The 23,807-nt window shown below is 35.3% G+C and overlaps 1 protein-coding gene across 1 annotated transcript in view; it reads left to right on the plus strand.

The window, feature by feature from the left end:
• The window catches only part of LOC115443887 (mitogen-activated protein kinase kinase kinase 15), a 29,942-nt gene extending 12,116 nt beyond the window's left edge, over positions 1-17,826 (plus strand). Inside the window, 20 exon segments of the mRNA XM_037442196.1 lie at positions 1,054-1,166; positions 2,229-2,430; positions 3,220-3,328; positions 3,501-3,670; positions 4,118-4,298; positions 4,758-4,958; positions 5,501-5,651; positions 6,085-6,299; positions 6,793-6,888; positions 7,082-7,221; positions 7,707-7,856; positions 8,817-8,912; positions 10,045-10,138; positions 10,832-11,014; positions 11,223-11,487; positions 11,969-12,110; positions 12,762-12,878; positions 13,138-13,233; positions 13,235-13,345; positions 13,769-17,826. Of these exon segments, the coding sequence (XP_037298093.1) occupies positions 1,054-1,166; positions 2,229-2,430; positions 3,220-3,328; positions 3,501-3,670; positions 4,118-4,298; positions 4,758-4,958; positions 5,501-5,651; positions 6,085-6,299; positions 6,793-6,888; positions 7,082-7,221; positions 7,707-7,856; positions 8,817-8,912; positions 10,045-10,138; positions 10,832-11,014; positions 11,223-11,487; positions 11,969-12,110; positions 12,762-12,878; positions 13,138-13,233; positions 13,235-13,345; positions 13,769-14,042 (3,106 nt within the window). The 3' untranslated portion in view covers positions 14,043-17,826.
• The last annotated feature ends 5,981 nt before the right edge of the window (positions 17,827-23,807 follow it).

Raw genomic sequence — 23,807 nt, forward strand, 5'->3', positions numbered from 1 at the left:
AGTTTCGTTATGTAAGTACTATTTACTACCAAACCCATTAAAGAAGAAGTTAGTAAACGAAGTGTTTGGTAGTTACGATTTTTCCAGATACGGTAGTTTACTTAGGAGCCATCGCAATTTCTTCTATGCTCGCACAATTTTAGTCCCTGTGACGTATGTAAGTTAGTAATTTACATAACAGCCTTGGTCTGCTTGGTTCGTTCAGAATATTCAAGCGAAAAACCAGGTATTGAGACACGTTTAGTTATTACAATATAATAGTGAAATACAGTGAATATTGAAGTCATTACAGCAAAAGCAATACTAGTTTCAACAACATGAATTAATACATAAATGTGTCATTGACTATTGTTTTAATATGAGTCATTTATTCAGTTTTGTAATTATACAAAATGTCACGTTTTGTTATGTATTAATCATTTAAATATCAATGAGTGTGAAGAAATATTTATTTAGACACTGAGATAATTTTGTAGTTTTATTTTTTAAATTGTCGGGTACCCTATCAGATAATATGCTCTTTAGGTGTTCATAAAGTTTATCAATTATAATCAATAACATCGGCTCTATGACAGCTAAAACTCCTTAAATAACTTCCAAAACTTCAAACTTGTAACCTCCTTGATGTAATTAGTTGGGAATGAAACGGTCTGCCGAGACGAATCTCCGAAAATTTAAAACCAAAGTTTCACACCTCTGACTTATTGAAGTGGTGGGCATTATTTATGAATTATTATTCGGTCAAACGGTAAAGGAAAAGTTTAGAAACCTGAGTACATAACTGAGAATCGCCAAAAAAAAATTTAAAGGTATGTGAAGTCTACCAACCCGCACTGCGCCAGCGTAGTTGATTAAGGCCTAAAATCCTCTCAGAAGAAGAAGACAGCCACGTTCAGCCCTGGACTATATTATATTTATTATAAGTTCGAAAAATATTACCCCAAATGCATACTTAAAAGAGTTTTCTGCATACGATATTGTAAATCTATATTCACTTTACCATAATACAAGTATTTCGTCTTCCAATATATTTCATGCTGTTATTTATTCCAGGTACAGACAAGGTTTTGAAGTGCAGCCAAATGAATATGCGGGCATCAATTTAGCAACACTGCTTGTGATTGCCGGCAACGATTTCAAAAATTCACAAGAGTTACAACACATAGGTAAGAAATATAATCTGTATATTTCTAATGCCCTTGCTGTTAATGCGGGCCATTCTAAATTTAGTTTACCGTCATTTTCAGTAAGCGATCCAAATCGCTTCTTTCGACCTATCTCAAAAATGGACCAATGAGAACAGTTTTTTTTGACATGCGTAAAATTGAGTTGTTTTGATTGGTTCATTATCGGAATTGGTTTGAAGATTGAGATTAATATTGAAAACGGTTGTTAGTAGCCCCGGCATAGAAGAAACATAATTTTATATTTTGTACAAGACCTATATTGTGAAAGTAATAGTAACTCGAACGGAAACAACGAAATAAATAAATATATTTAGATAGCGAGAATATCCATTACTCGAATTATGCAAAAGAGATTAAAAACTTTAAAATGTTGAATAAAAATCGATATTGACGAGTACACAATATAATTGGCGGATTTTCCTAAATCGAATAGGTAGAATAATCACGGGATTTTCCCCTTCTTATTAAGTGAACAACAACAAAAAATACATAACTTCAGTGTTATAATATAATCATAATATACCAATCAAAAGTAATATACCTAATAGTAACATCTTTCGGTACTACAATAATCTACATTTGCTCTCAAGAATATTCAGATTATCTATGAATAGAATATTTCTAAGGTTCCTTTTAAATCCACTAATTGTATGCTAATATAAAAAAAAAGGTTTGAAAAACTCTGTAACATTTGTACACCAGCTGAGTTTGGTTACATTTAATATTTGTTCCCCCTTAGTGATAGACGTTATTTATCTTAGGACAGAACATTCCTGTGGTAACAAGTCTGTTTCTCAGCTTTGTTTATCTGACAGCCAACTAGTTCAAGTTGTATCTCGATATTAGCCAATCACGACGGCCCTATGTCTACGCACTGCGAAGACTGCCATGCCATCGGCATTGGAAAACAGAATTGTTATCACAGCAATGCTCCGTCCTTAGATAAATAACGTTTATGAATAAGGGGGTGTCTGTTTATACAAATAAATTTATTATTATTTATTTATTATTTATTATTTAAATTCTAACTCAATTTTCCAGGTATGGTATTGAACCATCTTATAGGTAAGAAAGGAAGTCTTTCATCTCTAAAAGACTATTGGGACGTGGCAACGTTCTTCGAGATATCCGTGCTAGCACAAGACTACGTGAAGGCGATACAAGCGGCTGAATGTATGTTTAAACTGAAGCCACCGAATTGGTATCTCAAAAGCACCATAGGGAATATAGAACTTATTGATAGGTAAGTTTTATTATTGAGTATACAAAATTTGCATACAATTTCCATTTAATTTGTACAATGTGGATGAGGGCTAAGATTTTTTTTACTCTATATCTAAAGGGGATTAAATGCCAATGGTCATATTTATTATTTTATATCTCCTTTATAAATTATCAGTCTTATCAAAATTTCGCAAAGCTATTGCTTAGTTAAAACACAAATTTACTCGATCAGCTGTAAAACAAAACCCGCCATCTTGCCTCGTAATATGGTTTAAACTAGGAAACCGATGATGTTTTTGACAGCTATTTAAGCAATTCTTAATGTTAAAACAAGTTTATAAGTAAGACTATGAGTAAATGTTTCAATCAAAGTTTATGTTGAGAATGGGGTATGTGAGAATCATGACAGATGAAAGAAATTTAAAGGCATTTACCAAAAAAAAAATAGGCCAGTTACCTCTTAGTTTGAAGTAATAGCTTAATATAAAAATGTCTTAGGTGTGTACAATGTTAAATTTCATGATGATTCTCAAAATAGGGTACATCCCTGTGGTTTGGGGTAAGTACTCTCTCCCCGGGCTGGCTATGCCAGGTAAAGCCAAGAGTTATTTAGTAATCCTGTATAGTTCAATAATACGTGTGATGTGTGTGAGTGTTTGACTAATAGTCACTCATTTACTCCATTTGTAAAAGATACAGTCATAGAGTTTTCAAAGATTAATTGGGAATAATAAAAATAGTATTTTTTTTTATAATCATTTCTGTTTTGTTGCTAACGGAATTTGTGTGTTCCGCTCAAAATTTTCAGATTTAGGAAAAGTGAAGAGACATCTCCCGAGCAGCAAGTGTTCTCATTTTGGATGGAATATTTTGTAGAAGCCACAAAAAATAGTGATGAAAATATCATCAGATTTCCAGTGAGTAACAATTATACTATCCTTGATCTGAACTTTGGTATCGAAATATCGATATTCGGTATCACATTGTTTTATTGCGCCATCTACTGGCGTATGCGCTAAGTACTGTTGTAGCAGGTTCTAATTTTCAATCAAATTTTGATTCAACCATTAAAAATATCTTCTGTTTAAGGTGTTAATATTAGAAACAACGAAAGTGTACATGCCTTCGTATGTAAATGTGAACATGGGCGCGGAGCAGAAGTCCGTTGAGATACTGAACCTGTGTCTCGACTCGATGCGCGGCCAGTGTCGTCAGGTGCATCGGTGGTTGTTCACGTCGGACATGATCAGGAGTTATAGGTATGGCGTATGAAATCAATGTGGAACCTGTAAAATTATATGGCACATTTGAATTAATTGTGAAATTAATTTTCATGTAATTTAGAATACTTTTTTAGTATGTCGCAGCAATATGTACAATCATTAAATATGATTCATTTTTGTATTTCAGCATGGTAGTGACTGCAGTGTTAAAGTCTTGGGTTCGATTCCCGGGTCGGGAAAGTGATATTGAGTATTTCTGTTCAGTATCATGCCAGAGTCTAGAATTTGTGCCCAATATGTCGATAGGCTTGCCACCTATCACATCATGGGACGGAATACACACTGCGGAAACTTGGTGCACTTTTTAAGCTTGTGCCTATCCCTTAGGGGATAAAAAGCGTGAAATTGTGTGTGTGTGTACATGCCAGTGGTTGTGTCATAGATTCATTCTCATAATAAATATTTATCCAATTATCATTACAGTTTGTACAAACGCGACGAGAGATGTCTATTTCTATACGTGAGCGAGAATTCTGACGATTTCCAAATATTCCTGCCTTCGCTGAACTGTCGACAACGCTTGCACGACTTGCTGGGCGAGCTGACGGCCGACCACGAGAAGGTCACGGATTTGGACACCAGTGTGATGCAGGATCAGTTGAAGGTATTATTTCAATCAATAACACTACTGTACTGTAACGTTTTGAAGTTTTTAATAAATTTTATAATTGTGAAATGCAGGTTGATTGATAGCGGGTAGATGCAGGCAGTTAGGTATCTTTGATTTTTCGGAGGACTTCTTAGAACCATCGGGAGAAAATTAAAATACAAAAAGCCTCTAAGATTCAAATACTAGTTTCATTTCGATGTCCTACATTCGCGTTTATATAAGAAATCTTTATGTTTATTCATAAACTACTACACTATATAAATTGGTTTACCAATGGTTAATTTATCGTTTTTGATACAACTGAATTGCAGCGTCCAGTATAGCACGCAACTGTTAAACTCCATTTATAGCGTAGAAGTGAGTAGCAAGGGGCACAATAGTATTCGCCCTTCTTCCAAGTGGTGTATGGACTCAGTTGACTATGTTTATCAACTGATGTATGACTGTCCGCAGTTCGAATACGAGTTGGACGACAACAACAAGCGCGTGGTGTTGGGCAAGGGCACGTACGGCGTGGTGTACGCGGCGCGGGACCTCAACACGCAGGTCCGCATCGCCGTGAAGGAGATCCCCGAGCGGAACCTGCAGGACGTGCAGCCGCTCCACGAGGAGATCCTGCTGCACTCACAGCTGCGGCACAGGAACATTGTGCAGGTAACGAACACTCCTCACTCATATGTGGAGATTCAAATCACACCACTCCATAATTAATTTTTTTGTTTAACATTAGTATAACAGAAAAAAAAATAGTCAAGCCCTATTCCGTCTACGGGGGTATATCCGTCTTTTTGCAATTACGGTTATTATAATCGAAGGACAGCTTTGATGAATATATAGGAAGAAGAGTCAAAAAATCCCCTAATTAACTTATAAGGCTATCAAACCTGTCCGGTTAAAATGCTCGTAATTTCAAAAAGACTGATTCGCCCTCGTAGACAGAATAGGGCCCTCTGACGATATATAGATGCACAACTAGCTGATGCTTACCACGATATGTGGTAAATCCACAAGCTAAATAAATTCTGATACAATTTGGTATATGGCTGAACTTGCTACATTAGCCTTTAAATATTAATTAATAGCAATTAATTATCAAGATTTTTTGTCTCCTCGCAATCAAATCGAATGATATCTCGACAAAAATGCAATAAAAAAAAATGTTTCATCATTACTTAAATCCATAATTTGTTTTGCAGTATCTGGGATCAATATCCGAAGATAACTATTTCAAAATATTTATGGAGCAAGTGCCCGGAGGCTCGCTATCCGCATTGCTGAGGTCCAAATGGGGACCGCTGAAAGAAAATGAGGCAACTATAGCTTATTACACTAAACAAATTCTGGAAGGTCAGTAAATGTGACAAATAATTCTATATTTCTACATCCTTTTTTTTAAATCCGTGTTTAAATTTTTATTTATATTTTTATAATTATATCAGATGCAGCAGGCAAGTCGCTCGCAATCTAGGCATACATAATATATCACACTCTTACTAAAATAATGGCCTATTTCAAAACCGTTAATTTGTGGCAGTCGTCGGAAAACGAATTTTTGTTTGCTACCTTTTTTTTGAAGTTGCTATAAAATTGAGCTTATTAAATATAGGTAAAAAATTAAACCTATAGCATGAAAAAAAAGGGAAAGATCTAAATGGTCGCAAACAGAAATTGGTTGTTTGACGATACCCATAAATTGACAATTTTGGAATGGGTCATTAATTTATTAAGAGTGCGATATAGCTACCGCTACATATATCATGTATGTAACTGCACTTTTCAGGTCTAAAGTACTTACACGATCAAAAGATCGTCCATCGCGACATAAAAGGCGACAACGTGCTCGTGAACACGTACAGCGGAGTCGTGAAGATATCCGACTTCGGCACTTCCAAGCGACTGGCCGGCCTGTGTCCCTCCACCGAGACGTTCGCGGGCACGTTGCAGTACATGGCGCCCGAGGTCATCGACAAGGGACAGAGGGGATATGGAGCTCCTGTAAGTTGTTATTTCATGCTATAAACATGCAATTTCGGTGCCATCTTTTGTACATAAAATGTATGTATTTATTACTAGCTGTGCCCGTGTGGTAATTAGTGTGTCACAAAGATTTTCCCGCATAAATTTCCACCCACGAGATTTTTTACAATTATCTATCTAATGCGACCTCTTCATCAGTAATCGTTATATTTCAATCAATTTAAATAAAACCGTAATGTACTATAAACTTAAACCTTCCTCAAAAATTGCACTATCTTTTAGTAAAAGTTCAGTTAATTTTGAGAAAATCAATCACATACAGACGGACAGCTTTTGGGGACTTTGTTTTATAATATGTATAAATGATTTATGAGAAATGGTGTATGTCTGGTGTGTTTAGGTTATTTTTAGAACAGAATCTTTATACGGAACATTTAGCAAGTAGTGTGTGTTACTGTATAATTCCTTATTATGTCATATTAATGAGATAATTAAATAATGTTTTTCACAGGCGGATATTTGGTCACTCGGATGCACCGTAGTAGAAATGGCAACTGGAAACCCACCTTTTATTGAATTAGGTTCACCGCAAGCAGCTGTTTTTAAGGTAAGATGTTAATTCATAAAAAATACAGACCAAATAAATTGAATATAACTGTAATAAATAAAATTATTTAGCCTTGTAATTCCTTTCTTTTAAGTACATCATATATAGATCATAGATCATAGATCATGACAGACATAGATCTATGTATTTCAAATATAAAGATTATTCAGTAAGCGACACGTTACTTTCTCAGGTTGGTTATTATAAAATGCACCCGGAGATACCGAGCGAGTTGTCACAGAAAGCGAAAAATTTCATTCTACGTTGCTTCATACCAGACCCCGAGAAACGAGCCACCGCCGCTGAACTGCTTGAGGACCCGTTCCTTTGCGAGTAAGTGGTCGAAATGTTTTCTTATAAAGCCTCAAATATTTGAGTCATAACCTAGATAGGTTACTACGTTATAATACCACCTTACAATTATTTAGTTTAATGCATTTCGATGATTATCGTTGATGCTTTTTTTACTATATACGTAAAACCAATACGAACGTGTTTTTAGTTATATTTTGCTTTATTAACGGCCGTTTTCAATGAACTATCCCAATCTCAATCTCCAGTTCGATTCCGAGAATGAACGAATCAAAATTAATCATTTTTTTATTTTTATTTATTTATAAGCATTTGTAAGCTTGTTAAAAAAAAACTTTGTTCTGATTGGTCCGCTTTTGAGATAGATAGAAAAAAGCAACAGGGCTCCTTTATTGGAAATGGCGGTTGATCGTCATAATAGTTGGCTGCCTCTTCTCTATTTTGAGAAGCTTCAAATTCGAGAAAGAAATCCCAGTGGTTTGATTTATATACTTTTTTAATTTTAGAAAAAAGAAACCGACCAGCCGTCTAGGCGGTAACATGGATTATAGCCGCAGCATTTCAGTGCCAGCGGATAAGGCTCGGCCAATCACCGCTCAGAAAAAGATCTCCGAGCCAAGCATGCCGGGGAATGTGCCCAATTCGCCAGAAATCGAGTGAGTATGCCCAAAGTAACAAAAATCTCTAGTAATGGATCGCATGGTATTCAGTTACCTATATCAGTTGTTTTTCTTTTACTCTGGCAGGATGTTCACTTTGTTGATAGATATTAACGCTTAATTTAAAACAAAAATATTGAGAAATATCGTCATCATCGATGACATCAACGGAAGCAAATCAATGAGAGATTGGTCACCCAAGTAATAGAATCCTGATGTGTAACTTACAAGAAAATGTTACATTAGCCACGAGTCTAAAATTCATTCAATATGATATACAAAAGGCACAATATTTGTGAGGCCAAGTAGGAAAAGTGGACATCCTGTATAACTTTGCCAACATATGCATGGCTTAGACTGAATATTGATTTATAAAGAGTATCATTTGTTTTTGTTTGATGTTTGTGCCATACCATCATACGTGGTGCAAGGGAGCTTATGTACTTGCGAATAAACAATAACACGAATTGAATACATCAAACCGATTGGCATACATAAACTCATTTGTCCTTTCCAACGTTACGACATCGACGTAAAGACGAAGTTTGTATTTTACATTATTGTGATAGTGTAAGGTGTTGTTGTATTCATAAAACTATCGATTTATTTGGCAACTGTTCTGTAAGTGGTTCTGTGAGTTACTTCCAAGCAATCGATTATGCACTTGATTCTTCACATCTTGATTATAAGAATATCCATCTACGGCAGTTTTTGTGTTAGGTTATTTTAAATTTCGAACGATATGTTCATATGGATATGAAAGTGATATCCCAAAATATTTATTGTACAATATCGATTTCATATATCGATGTTTTAATATCGATTAAAAATGACTACAATAACATCACAACAAACATCGCGTAACAGCGTCACACATATATGTTTTATAACACGAACGTAATAACACGTGTCGATTGCTTTGCACCTAAGGCTGTATGTTTGTTTTCCGCCGTCAAGGGTGAAAACGATCCGGTCTAACCCGACAATCACTAGGACGGCCTCGTCGATGCTATCACCGATACTGATATACCCACCGGACCTGTCCAATAGCAGGTAACCTTGTTTATTATGTGCACAAAAAAATTTCATAGAATACTATATTTTAAAAACATTTGTGTTCTCTTTTAGGTGTAGCTGTTTGGGCTATAGAGTTAACATATTTTTTATTTACCGAATAATTGAATACGAATGTCAATATTATATCGATTGTATTTTAAATTTCAGTATAAACTATTAGTTTATGTATTAATATTAAAAACAAGCATCTATAATTTTTTTTAAACATAAAATGTATTGTCTAAATTTTAAAATAAAATATTTTCAATATCGATAATTCAATACGTACACAGTACATATTTCTCGAACGGAAAACTACACAGTAACTTGTAGATACGCTTTATTTAAATGCGGGTAGATGTAGATTGAATAAAATATTGAATTCTATGAAACTATAATCGATAGATTCACATTTCATCATTTATTCACGCAAGAATATCACCAGCATGTCGCATGAGGCTTGTTTTAAAATGTCCCATATGCTTTATCACCTATTAACGCCCTCAGATATAAATTTTTACTTGTAAAACACATTAGATAATAACGTAAATGATTACATAAACGATGTTATTAATTACACATCGAGTAATGAGTATAAGTTACATTGTGACTTGATGTATTATCGATGTGATATAATTGTATCAGTTGCTCGTAAAGTGAACGCCATCGGCAAATGATTATAATCGATAATTATAATCGGAATGGGAATAGTAACTAATATTTTTTGTACTATATACTAATCGATTTGCTAAATAAAAAAATCAATTACGATTGTTATTCAATAGAATAAGGAATCTGAAATGGCTAAAGTAAAAATATTCAGCATATATATCAGAGGGTCTCATTAAAGTCGATTGAAAAATCACGTTTTCTTTCGAGCCCGCACCGATGATGGACTTTCAACCTTGCATTCGTCAAAATACAATGCGTTATCGCATGTGTTTCAATACATAGTCCGTGCTATAATAATCAAAGCACGTTGAATCTGTCATCTGGACGGTTCATAATCATTCGATAATTGAAATAATGCTTCTATTAACAACACTTCTTAGCTACATAAATATAGCATAGTTTATATGTATAGATAATAACAAGGTTTTCCAGTAGTTTTTAATGTGAATGTTTTTAGCACTATGCCAAACACGCCTTCGACTGACGAAATGGACAATGGTGATACAATTCTGAACAGGCGGAGTTCGTCAGGCGGTTTACTGTCTCCAGAGGTAAATATAATTTATTTTTAACATATATAATATAATATCAGCCCTGTATTATATACTGTCCCACTGTTGGGCACAGGCCTCTTCTATTACTGAGAGGGATTAGGCCTTAATCCACCACGCTGGCCTATTGCAAATTGAGACGGTATTTCGGTAGACTTCACACACCCTCAAAATTCCTACAGAGAACTTTTCAAGTATGCAAGTTTCCTCAAGATTTTTTGCTTCACCTTTAAAGCAAGCGATAATTCACAAAGAATACACACATAACTTTTTTTAGAAAGTCAGATCTGCGTGCATTCGTCTCACTAGTGCGTCCCATACCGAACAAGGCTATCGCTGCTTTAACAATCAATAAAGGAAATACAAACGAGCAAGTAGCCAGTGTTAATATGCGTTCCCAACACTTCAATATGACATTGGGAGCGTCTATAGGCGTCCTATTTAAAGTATGCCTTACATTGCTGCTTGCATGACGCATTGATGTAGGCGTAGGTTAGTATTGAGATATCTTTCATAGCGTGTTAGATCAAGCAGTTAATGTATAATTTTTTAATATAAAACTGCTCGTTTATTATTAAAATTCAGAATTAATTCGCAAAACTCCATTAATAATAAAATAAAAAACACAAAAACATTTTATACAGTGTAATTTCATAGAAATATTTTAAATTAATTACAAAATCTGTATTCCAGGTTGACATGACTAACGTCACTCGGTCGTCTATAGACGGCGAACAAGACGGTTTCTACCTTCTAAAGAAAGACTCCCAACGTCGTCTCACTTTGTCTCGCGTGTTAGAGCAGGACAGCGAGAAGATATGCTCGAAATGGATGCTCAGCGTGCAACAGGACTTTGGCAATACTGTTCTTACTATGGTCCGTATTGAGTGACTGGTTTATGTCACAAATATTTCACAAAAACTAACTATTCTTTTACCTTGGTCGTCCCATATAGTTCTACGTGGAACAACAATATCGATATTTGTCTAAAAAGAAGAGATATTGATACTAGAATTTATATTTAACGATCAACTAATTTAATATGAGTAAACAATATTTTTATTAAAATTAATGTTCCTTTTAGAATCACCTAGAAACCCTAAGATGCGCGCTCAAGGAATACATCATGGATCAAAACAGAGCGGTCATAGAGCAAGCGATAACAACGCTAAAGGAAGAGTTGGATTTCGACTCCAACGCAATAAACGAGTTGCATTCAGCGATATACATGTTCCAAGAGGCTGTAAACACTGTATTGAGGATGCACAGTATCAAACCTCATTGGATGTTCGCCTTGGACAATTTAGTAAGGAATGCGGTGCAGGCAGCTATTACTGTGTTATCGCCAGGTGAGAAATATAAAACAATGGAATCAAATATAAAATAATAAAATAATATACAATCAGCCTAATGCTCGATAAAATGATGGGTCTTCTATTACTAGTAGTGAACGACGCCTGCAGGCGCGGGCGGGGTGCGTACTCGTCTCGCAACTCATGCGTCGCCCGTACTCCTGACTTCGCGTACTATAATTTGGTCGATTAAGCGTAGTAGTGAATTTGTATATTTGAAGAGTAAACTTGTTAAATTATAGTGTTTCGTAAGTAGCCTACAGATTTATGCAGGTGTTATCTGAAATAATTTAGACAGTAATAAACGATAAGAATTGGTTTTAAATATCAATACCTGATAGATCAAAAGGATTAAAAAAAAACTATTTTATGCTATTATCGATGAGTTTAAATCGAATTCCGTTTATTACGATCATTTGATCTAATTAAAATCTTAGCTATCAAAGTAGATATTTACATGGTAAGTGTTTGGCGGTAGAGCTGGGCGCGAACCTGGCGGGGCAGGAGACGCGGCGCGCAGGCGCGGCGGGCGGCGCGGAGGCGGGCACGCCCTCCGCCCTCTCCACCGCCACCTCCGCCCGCGACCACCACCACCACGCGCTGCGCCACGAGAACCACAAGTATGTACAGCGAGCCAGGCACCGGCACAGTGCCCACTCCTGCAATACTCAAACATCAATTGTTTGTTTTATATCTTTTTTTTTCCGTCACGGCACACCCATTGCACTTTACCTGATAGTAAGTGAAGTAGGGTCCAGATAGTGCCGACGAGAGATTGTCACCCTTCACCAATCGACAGAATTATGTCGGGTTGTTTGAACTGAATATATACGTGATATAGGCTGATCCCCAAACGGGACACACTTACGATACAAACAAATGTACAAGATTTATTTATTTACGACCTTTTTCAATAAACAATTTCGATCTTAATCTTTGATCCGATTCCGAGATTAAACTAGTTAAAATAAGTCATGCTCAAACATGTAAAAATAAACTTTGTTGTAATTAATCCTTTTTCGCGATAGATTGAAAAAAGCGCTTGAGATCGTTTTTTTAAAATGGCAATTAGTCAACGGGTCGGTTGTTTGGTCCAATAGTAATGGATTGGTAAAAAGCAAGTTTTTCAAATGATGGTAATACTTTTTACGATTAAGTCGAGTTTTTTTTACTAGCTTGTAAATCAAGTGCTTATAATTTGAAAGACTCTAATTGTAAAAATTTTTTTAGTCTTTCTTTACAATTGCATTAACATCGAATTTTATTTCCAGATTGCACCAAGAATTACTTGAAAGTTATCAACATTACCAGGCGCTACTTAGACAAATGTTAGAGGAGCAAAAAGTTCAGACGCAAATTATACGCGAGTTAGTCGACAGGCGAAACAGGTTAGTTTTCAAAGGATTTAAGTACTTTTTAATATATTGGCATTGATTTAGCAAGATTTTTGGTACTATGTGAGACCGATCTGTAACTCTCCAATATATGATTATATAATAATCTAATTTATGATTAAGTTACTTTAAGAATTGATAAAAATAATTGTGTTTTTATATGATATTTTTTCTTTTAAACGCGATTTCTTTTTATATTGACATGCAATTCAGTTATCGTGTTCAAATAACTGAATACAAATTGTGTGTCCAGGAGCAGCAGTCCGTCCGAGGCGTCGGTGTCGGCGGAGGCGGAGGCGGCGGAGGAGCCGCTGGCGGCGGCGGCGGCGGAGGAGGTGCGCGCGTGGGCGCGGGCGCGCGCTGCCCGCCGCCGCCGCGCGCGCGCTCGTGCGCCAGCACTACGCGCTGCCCGACCTGCTGCAGCACGCCACCAGGGACGACCTCGCACGGCTCAACCTCAAGTATGGCGCACGTTACGATAGCCTCCATATCGTACTCTATTCATTACCCTTTAACCAACATTGGACGTCCGTCTGCTAGATGTACAGACGCTACGTACACGTAAGACGTACAAATCTCGCTAGATCCAGGCCGCTTCTAACATGTTGGTCTGGAAATTTTATCGATATATCTATGTTCAACCGTGGAATTTCAAAAGGTGAAGAAGTAAAAGATTGCTACTTTTTTAAGGTTAAATATCGTATACGTATCGATATCGATAGTTTTGTTATGATGAATAGATACCCTTTGGAATGCAAGTCATACCGCCTCGTCTATTATTTTCAATCCCATATTTTTTGTATTGAACATTAAATTGTATTATTTAAATGATGTAATTTTTTAAATAACGTCAAAATTTTAATTTCCTCCAATCCTTCCACCAGAGGCGGCATCGAACTCCGTCTATGGCGCGCGATACAAGAGCATCGCTTACAAACAAGTCCCGGCCATCTCCGCCGCACCAGCAGCACCGAGACAGACATGGACACCAACTCAATGGTCGTAGTTGAGTGTCAACGGTGCAAAACGCTGCGACGCACGATATCGACTAACTCGACTTGCTCGAACAACCCTACCGTCGTGATCAGAGACCAACAAGTCAACGGTGATGATACAGTAGCCGAGTACTATGGGGAGAACGGGGTGGTCAACCTTTGACTATTACGCGGATGGTGCACTCTGCAATAGGTCTCGCAGGTCTGTGTTGCCAGGTAACTTACTCGATCAAAATATCGATTTGATTGAAGTAAATAATCGATATAATAAATATGATTCATCGTACGAAATATCGATCTGGCAACCTCATCCCCAAGCCAGTATAGGGCGCTCATTTATTTGTAAATATTTAAACCTATAGGAGACTAAATGACCTGATAAATATACTTAACACAACGGCATAGAAACACTGAAAGAACTAATTAAAGTTCTAAAATGAATAGAGAAACACACTGAGAGCGTCTACTACTAGCACAGTCCTTACTTAATTACACTAATAGTAATCGATTAACCAAACGCTTATTAAAATGGCAAAATTGTTAATACAAGTGCTGTATAATTATAGTATCGCGTTAAGTTACCATCTTTCAAGTCCACGTTGTATTGTGGGGTCAGTTTATGGTATCCAATATATCTAGCTTTATTTCTGTTTACATTAATAACATACATATTTTCAAATGCAATGAAAGTCAAATAGAAGCAAAAATCAATTTTAAATGTAGCCCCTGAACACTTATACGTATATATACTTATAAGTATACGCGATACTGTAATGTAAAGAAACAATATTTTTAAACGCTTAAATTTCCCCGGATTTGTAGTAACTGCGTCGCTAACGCTTCCTTACAAATTAATACAAAGCTAAAACTGCTTGAGGCCTTGAGTGTATCGTCCAAATTTAATCACATGTAAATATAGTAATCATTTTGTATTTATTCGCTTTTTGACATCGTTTCGTTGTTACTAGTCTATTGTAAATAAATTCCCATTAAAATTGTCTCACTTAATCGAGTTTTAGTGTCACTCGAAAATCGGTAAAGGATTGTTTTTATTCATATTTCGCACAAACATTGTAAATGGTGCTATCACATTGTGATCGTAATTTTAGGAGAAAGTGCCTTTCGTTATTGCTTAAAGTTTTGTGAATAAGCTTGGTAAGGGTATCGATATATCGAGAAAGGACATTGTTAGAGACATCCCTATTTTGCTTAGCAATTGCAATATACGACGAAATAATGTTACTATTTGTAACATTTATAAAGAAAATAGTTTTTGCGCTATTAAAACAAGCAATGACAGAAACTATATTTAAAAAAATATTTTTATGAATAAATCTACCGTTATTTAGCAAAATAGGGATGGAGTTAGTGTCTTTAAGGATTCGCGCAGTTACACTGCAGTTATTAGATCACGCGTCACAAATTGTGATCACATATAATTCACATATAGGTTATACACATGTTAATTTTATTGTTACGAGTGCCATACGTACCCATTGTATAGTATTATATATTTTATTAGTGATATACGTTAGTTCGTACACTGCTGTTAATATACAATTAGCCCTTTAATTGGGGTTGTTATTCGGCTTATAATTAACCGATCTTAATATGGCGGTTATGAATAACAAGAGATGTTCATGTGTGTAGAAGTATGTCCTTGATTTTTATATCGACCAACTAAACAATAATATATCAGTGTTGTGTTCAATACATACAACTACATACATAAACAACTCTTATCGATAATATACGCCCTATTACAGTCGATTACGGTGCAAGTGGAGAGCGCCTTAAAATCCCAACATAAATGTCGGATTGTTACCTGTTCAGTAGAATAGTGTCATCCTTGCCACTTAGTCCGTAAGTCGACTTTTAAACGGGGACAAAAAAACATACATAAGCCGAACACCAAAGTTTACATTTCTTAGAAATGTAATGTAATGATCTGAGAGTCACATATTTATAACGATCAATAAATAATTTTGAGCGTTTTGCGTGTAGCTTTACGTCTTAAAGTGGTGTGCACAAGACGTACAGTGACGTCACGGAAACGCATGCGAAACGAGATTGGCGAAAATCTCACTTGTATAAGATTTATATCGAACCAAGTTCTAGCGCTTACGATTTATGAGAAGTGTTTTATTAGGATAGGTGGTTTAATGTGCTTCCTGAATGCATACATATTAACATATTTAACGTATCGAGGCTATATTTACACTTAAAAGTTTCAAATAACGTGCATACACGATATTTTTCTAAGTGAAAAGACGACTACGAGCATAGTTAACTATTTTTGTGTTGCGGTCTTGGAATCACTTGTGACGACACACTTTTAATGCACTTATTCAAGTGCAAGTGTTATCAAAGATGTTTTAAATCATGTTTCGTTTTGGTAAGAATTATTCGTACAAAAAATTTATTACATTAGATTTTGTTAATTAAAATAAAGTCGTGTGCTTTAAAATTACAGTAAAAATAATGCTTGTAACGCATATTAATGTAATAAAAATGTGTTATACATATTATCTGTAAGGCCGAACGCACATTACTTGTCTATGGTCGATTTCATAGTGGTACGAAAGTTGTAAACATACTAGGATTACGCCTGCAATAAAAAATAAAAATCTTTTAAGCTTATATTGAAGTGCGGGCAGCTAAGCTCATTTTAGTCACTCTTCATGATCAATCAAAGCCCAATATTTTTAGGCTTGCATTCAGCCTGATAAGGCGTGAAGTAAGCTAATATACTCAACAATGTTGTGAAGTACAAAATACAGTGTAGTTACTTGCATACGCTTCGTTATCAACCGATACTAGTAATAAGCACTATTAAGTGGATTAACGAAACGAATCGTATGAGTTTGGAGGAATGATTTAATTTTGATGATCGATAAGAATTTGGATGTGTTTAACTTTTTGTTCATGAACTTTTATTAAAATTGCTATTATTTTGTAATATGCTCTAGTGTTGGGAGTTTTTTTTTTCTGAGGATATGTAAAAGGCGGGTCTACTGATTCCGATTCTTCTTTATAGTGCATGATCATAAAGTCAGTGGGGTTGTGACTGCATTTCCGATTATTAAGAAGGAATTAAGGGGGGAAAGGATTTATATTCTTGTAAAATGTCATAAATAATATTGTTAATAAAAGTTTATGAATACGAAATTTTAGCGCCTATTTTAATGAACGATCCCAACCTATTTTTCGATCCGTCGTGAAAATAGACCAATCAGAATAAAGTATTTTACAAATGGATTATTTTGATCGGTTTATTCTCAAGATCGGGTAGAAGATCAACTTTGAGATCGTTTATTAAAATCGATGGTTAGGCAACAAGTCTACTAACAATACGAGCGATAGGGAGGCTGTGTTTGAGACATACTCCATACACAAATGATTTGTTTCGTTAAAGGCTTCACACATCAAATTAACTCGACACTGATTCAATTCATTTTAATACAGCATCAACCATTTGTGAACTTAGCGCCTTAGGCCGAAATGAACTCTATATACAGAACATAAAGTTCACATTTTAATGCTGTAAGTTGATTTAGCGCCGAGTTTTAAGGTGTGTGGAAGCCTTAATATTGCTATAACTATACCCTTGGGCTGATCATAGTATAGTAGGAGTCATAATATAGACTTATGTCAATGACAGCTATTGACTGTTTTCAGATTGTACCTGTTTATTTAGAATCTTATCTTCAGAGAAATAAAGGCCATTATTGTAAATTTCAAACATTTTGTAAACTTACATTGAGGTACAAAGTTGATGAATTATGTAAGATGGCAGAATCATCTGGACTGGCTTGTTTTGTTGTAAACCAAAGTGCCTACACCGATGAGAAGATTACGGTCTAATAGCAAACAAATGTTACTTTAGTAATCTGCCCACGTAACTTTAATGTATTTGAGTAGCTAATTAATAAATTAATAATTACAAATATGCGTTTTATTTTTCGAAGAAATTATTATCATCTATATATATAAAAATGAATTGCTGTTCGTTAGTCTCGCTAAAACTCGAGAACGGCTGAACGGATTTCTCTTATCTTGGTCTTGAATTATTCGTGGAGGTCTAGGGAAGGTTTAAAAGGTGAGAAATATTCGAATAATTGCCGGGAAAATCCTCAAAACAGCATTTTTCTATTTCCCATACAAACGTTTTCTAACTAATACGTAGAGTCAATTTGAGCTTTATTGCTATTGTATAAAGTTCACTGTTGTCTAAGCAATGTAGGTGTGTTCCTAACATCAAAGCAGTGTGCGTTGGAGCACAGAATATAATAATGTAATGTCGCGTTCTGAAACTCAACAAAAGTGATATCGCGGACCCGACTAAATTGAACAGTCACAAAATTTAATATATCATTAGTTATTTGGTTGGCTTCACGATATTATTTCTTTTGTTTTACTTTAAAATGCATGTTTTCGTTATGGACAATTTTTGAGCTACTTTTGCATATCTATACTTATAATAAATCTGTAGAGAGGTCAATTCTGTACATGAAATATATTTCCAAAATAACTGGGGGTGATTAGGGATCGATACTGATGCCAAAAATGCAATTAGTAAATTTTTGTCTGTCTGTCTGTATAACCGTTATAGAAACAAAAACTACTCGACGGATTTTAACTTAACTTGGTACAATTATTTTTCATACTCCTGAGCTGGTTATAGTATACTTTTCATCACGCTACAATTAATAGGAGCACAGCAGTGATGGAAAATGTTGGGAAAACGGGAGAAGTTACTCCATTTTTTAAGCTTCCGTCATTTCGTGTGCAACCTTAATGGTTAAAAGTTCCTTCGATTTCACCAGGATTCCATCATCAGACCCTGACCGGACAATCGGACCACCTGCATACCACCATAAATTAAAAAAACATCCCGACAAATTGAGCACCTTCTCCATTTTTGAAACCCGAAATCCACGCGGGCGAAGCTGCGGGCGGAAGCTAGTCATTTAATAATAATTTATCAATCAATCAATTGTTTTATATTTCGCAAAAATTATTATGGTTAAATATAATTATAGCCTAACTGAAACTGGTCAGAAAAACAAGAAACCTTAAAAAGAGCCATTTTTGCTTTGACGTTTTGAAATGATCAACACGAGTAATCAGTTCCATATTTTATCACATGGCGAGGTTTTTCAATTTACTGGTCAGTCACCAAGATGCTTTAAGATACTGGTATTAAAGACGAGAGGAAGATGTTGGTTTCCAGAAATGTCACTCACCATTCAAAACGCAACAATAGGGCAAATCACTTTAGTTCTGTGAGTTAATTAAATAAACTCGATAAACCGACCAAATCATTCCTCAAACAAATCTATATTTTTTTTACATGATCCACAGACATCTTAGTTATTAAGCCTCGATCGGTCCTTAAATTCGTTCACCTACTTAAGTATCTAAAAATGTAATTAAAATAAGTTTTGTTTAAAATATTACTATTTTGCGAATTTTATCACTGGTTTTATATTATAATTTTCTCCCGACGCGACGTTTCGAAGGCTTCGCAGCCTTCATGTATCACGAGGCTGAGGGGCGGACTGAGGTGTTGGTTATGCGAAGTCAGATACAATATCTACCTATTTAAAATTATACAGTTTTTTATTTTTACTGTTGGTAGTCCTATCTACGCTGAATGAGCTCACAGTGACTTGAAATTATAAAAACCGCGAATAAATCCGCAAAATAGTTTTATTTTAATGTCTAACATTCGCGTAAACATATGAAATCATTACGTTTTGTTTATCTTCATGAAAATCACTTAAAATTATCGAATACATTTATAATAAAGCTCAAGCGAACATGGTTTTTTCTTGTTTGAGGGCATTTGTGACATCGTGTGGGATTTGCAAAAAATTAACGGGCCGCGTGTTGAGTACCTATTACTTAAATACAGCGAACTTTGGTTACCTCGGTGGCGAAGTTGAGATAGAGATTTTTCTATCTCAAAAAATACTGTCGCAGCTCGGAGTCAGACAGTTGGCGGTGTGATACCTCCGTGCCTCAGAAAGCACGTAAAGGTCCTGCGCCTGATCTCTCTCCGGTCATGTCGGATTGCCGTCTCACTGGACTCTGAGAGTACGATTGTGTATGGCGCACTACTGCATTAGGTTATCCTGTAATAGTAGATGTAAGAGAGGAAAATAAATATAATAGTTATCTCCTGTGTATTTGGCTGTATCGTATCTTTGTTGTCACCATGGCCGAACTTTGGATAGGAAGGAATCAATCAACTACAACGAAGCTCTAGTTCAGACTGGTTGACTATTTATAACGAGAAAGATAAGATATAGGTACAAAATATTAATTTATTTTAATTACAACACATTACGTTCATCGATAACTTAATTTACATTTAGCAACGTACAATCTAAACACATATCTCCTTAAAATCCCTAGGGACTTAGAAGACGTAGCATTAATTCACCCAATGTTTGCGGGCTAGCGTCTACTCTAATTTACATACAACGATGCGTACCCTTAATGGCATTTATATTAGTTTGTAATGTACCTTATGTTGACATGTTGACGGTAATGTAATCACGGATTAATCTTCAGCTTTGGGTTATTTCGCAGATTACGTAATCCCAGTGTAATATAGAGAAGTTGATAGATACGAAAACCAAACCATACCTATCATAACAATGTATAATTTTAATAATATTTTTTGTATAATAGGAACGTAACAATCATATCAGAAATAACGCGAATAAATTCTGAGATTAAACATAAATAAAAAAAATACCACAATAGCATTAGTCACGTATTAATGATTGCGACCGCAATCTGCCTACAGTTTTATTGGTAAAAGTTTACGCTAAAACACTGGGGTGGATGTCTACTCAATTACCGAAGCGTCTTAATTATATTAGAATATGGAGTCTTCGAATTTGAATTTCAATTCCGCTTTAAGCCCCCGTCTGACGAACGAAAGAACTGTTAATTTTATTAGACTCGCTCGAAGGCTTTTTAATGTAAATCTGGACGGTGATCTCATTAAATTACTTTTTTACATTCATTTGTTTAGTTCCAATAAAAATAAGTAATTGCATGTTCGCGTCCTATCTTCTTGTAGTTAGGAGCATTTTTGTATGGTAACAAAGTGGATTTGTTGCTGAGTTAATCGGATGATGCGGATATACAACTTCTATCGGTAACTCGCACATAGCTCCACTCCTATGGGCTGGTCACGTAGTCCAACTCTATCTTTGTGAAAACAATTTCCATAAATAACTCCAGCGTGAGGTTAGCGCAAAACACTTTATTAAGCATGTTGCAAAACCCTGTTTAAATCCCGGCAAACCTTGTTACTCTGTAAATGGAAAATTGGACCTCTCTATAGTCCAAGAACGGAGGTAGGTAAGTACTAGACCAAGAATGCAATAAACTATTATTTCTTATTTAGCATTCAAATAACTTAAATATTAAGAATACGGAATCGGTATTCCTTAATTAAAAACACATAAATTACCGAAGGTCCCACCTATTTAGTGAACATGATAAAGCTTATACTTATATAATAGTATGTGTAAATAAATCCCCAGTGTTAAAGAACGAACAAGAGAAACTGCTATAAATTGTTATAATACCAATTTTGGCGAGTATCCATGCTTCACCTGAAATATTTTAAGCTTAGCGTGCGACAGTTGTAATCCTATTTAGGTATCGCGTGGAAACTCCATACAAAGCAATCGTTTTATAGTTATTTCTCTTCAGAAATAAGTTCACGCTTAACCGACTCTGAAACCAGCTTAGGGAACAAACATTTATTTCCTTATTTTTATTTTCCTAGAACCTGTAATATATTGTGCTATTTAGACAGAAATAGAACTATTAACAATGACATCGTTATCTAAATAATATAATATTGAATTTGTGAAATATGATTATGCAGGTCATTCTTAATCAAAGTTTTCAACATGACTATTGTTTATCTATTTTTCACAGCATAATTTTATACACTCGTAGATATCTTGGTTGTAACAATGCGCTTTATATATTTAGTATGGACGACTATAGGATATTCAAGCGTTATATGTTATTATCAGTAGTAGAGGAGGCCCGTGCCCAACAGTGGGACTGCATATAATACAGGGCTGATATTATTATATATTACTAGCTTTGCTCCGCTCGCGTGAAGAAGGTTTTACCGTGATAGATATGTTCTTGGAATAAAAAATAGCACTCGGTAATAATGTAACTTCCTATTAGGGAAAATATTTTCAAAATCGGTTTAGTAGTCCTTGAGATTAGCGCGTTCAAACAAACAAACTCCTCCGATAAATCGGAGGAGTAATATTAGCATAGATAACCAACGGCAGTTTATTGCAACAATAAATTACACAATTCTTTACTCGTCTCTATTTTTTTATGATTGTCTTGCATACAAATTAGTGATTTTAGACACTCGCTGAGTAGGTATATTATTATTAAGTATACGAAAAAAGTATTTCCGAGCATCAAAGGTAGATATTTACTTATAGGTACAATCTGGAGATGGCAGTCTTCATTCTACCAAATGATTGTGATAACTCAAAAGAACCATAATCCTTTCCAGTGCTGTTTTTTTTAGTAAAAATAGTGTCATGATTTGCCAATTTTTGCTAAACTCAGATACACACATTTTAAACCAGAGTAAAAAGTGCAAGTGGTGGCGTGAGTGGGAATCTATGTTGTTGCCACTATATTTCCACACTAGATGTCGCTGTATAAGTGGGAAATTTGCCTACATCGCGATGTCAATATTCTTCAGCGTTTAATGAGATTTGAATATGGAAAATGCCATGGGTGCAAGCATAATAACCATTTTATAGACAATAATCGAATAATCTAAATTTTTGAAAGTCCTGTTAAGGGACTACATTATATTTATACGCCAATCACCTCAAGGGGTGCTCTATCTCTGAACCTCCGCTTGACACTACTTTCTGGGACACTCTGTAATCTGTATATTGTCTATATAATATGGTAGAGTATATAGTATAGTGGAGCGTACGATGTATGATGTATTAAATGAAAATAAATGTTCATTAAATAAATAGTCACAATTTTATGTAAAAACATCGTAATACTTAATTTTATCATTATGATATATATATAGTTCCTGTTGTAATCATGTCTTCTATACATATTACTTGTACAAACACGGTGTTTCACATGTGTCAGGCGTCCCGTAACAGCTCTCTTTTTTTTTATTCAATTTTCTTATAGAATATTAGACTTCATAGGCGCTTCTTGCCTAAAAGTAACTAACAGTTTTTACCCGACTATGGTAAAACAAGGAATGGCAATGATTTATCACCCTATGTTTGTATCCACTTTATGTTTCACCCTAGATTCCTTCCTACTGAACTGATTTTGCCAAATGAGGTGTCTCTATCTATTCGTATTTTTTTCGTATTTATTCGTATTCGTATATAATAATATCAGCTCTTGAAATAAAAACTAAAAACTATTTAAACGGATTTTATCGCGGTTTTTTATATTATTATTTTCTCCCGACGTTTCGAAGACTTTGCAGCCTTCATGGTCACGGGGGGGACTGAGGTGTTGTTCATCCGTAAAGTCAAAGTTACAATATCTACCTACATTTTTCAAATATACAACTTTTTAAAATTTTATCTGTTGACGGTCCGATCTACGCAGAATGAGCTCACAGTGTCTTGAGGTCTGGCAGCCGGTCTTTTGGGATCCGATTTAATTAAATGTAGAACAGGATCCCAGGCTTGTGCAAGCTTCCAACCATCTTCCCTATTGAAATTTGGGTGTTTTTAATTTCAATAGCCTCGCGAATCATCCTAGGCAGGAATCGGTGTTCTTTGGCAAGGATTTGTGGCTTGTCTAATCGCAAATAATGATTGGAGCCTCCTTCAGAATGTTCAGCGACTGCAGACTTCGTAGAGCGTCG

Source organism: Manduca sexta, chromosome 24, assembly GCF_014839805.1.
Source record: "Manduca sexta isolate Smith_Timp_Sample1 chromosome 24, JHU_Msex_v1.0, whole genome shotgun sequence".
Classification (NCBI taxonomy): Eukaryota; Metazoa; Arthropoda; class Insecta; order Lepidoptera; family Sphingidae; genus Manduca; species Manduca sexta.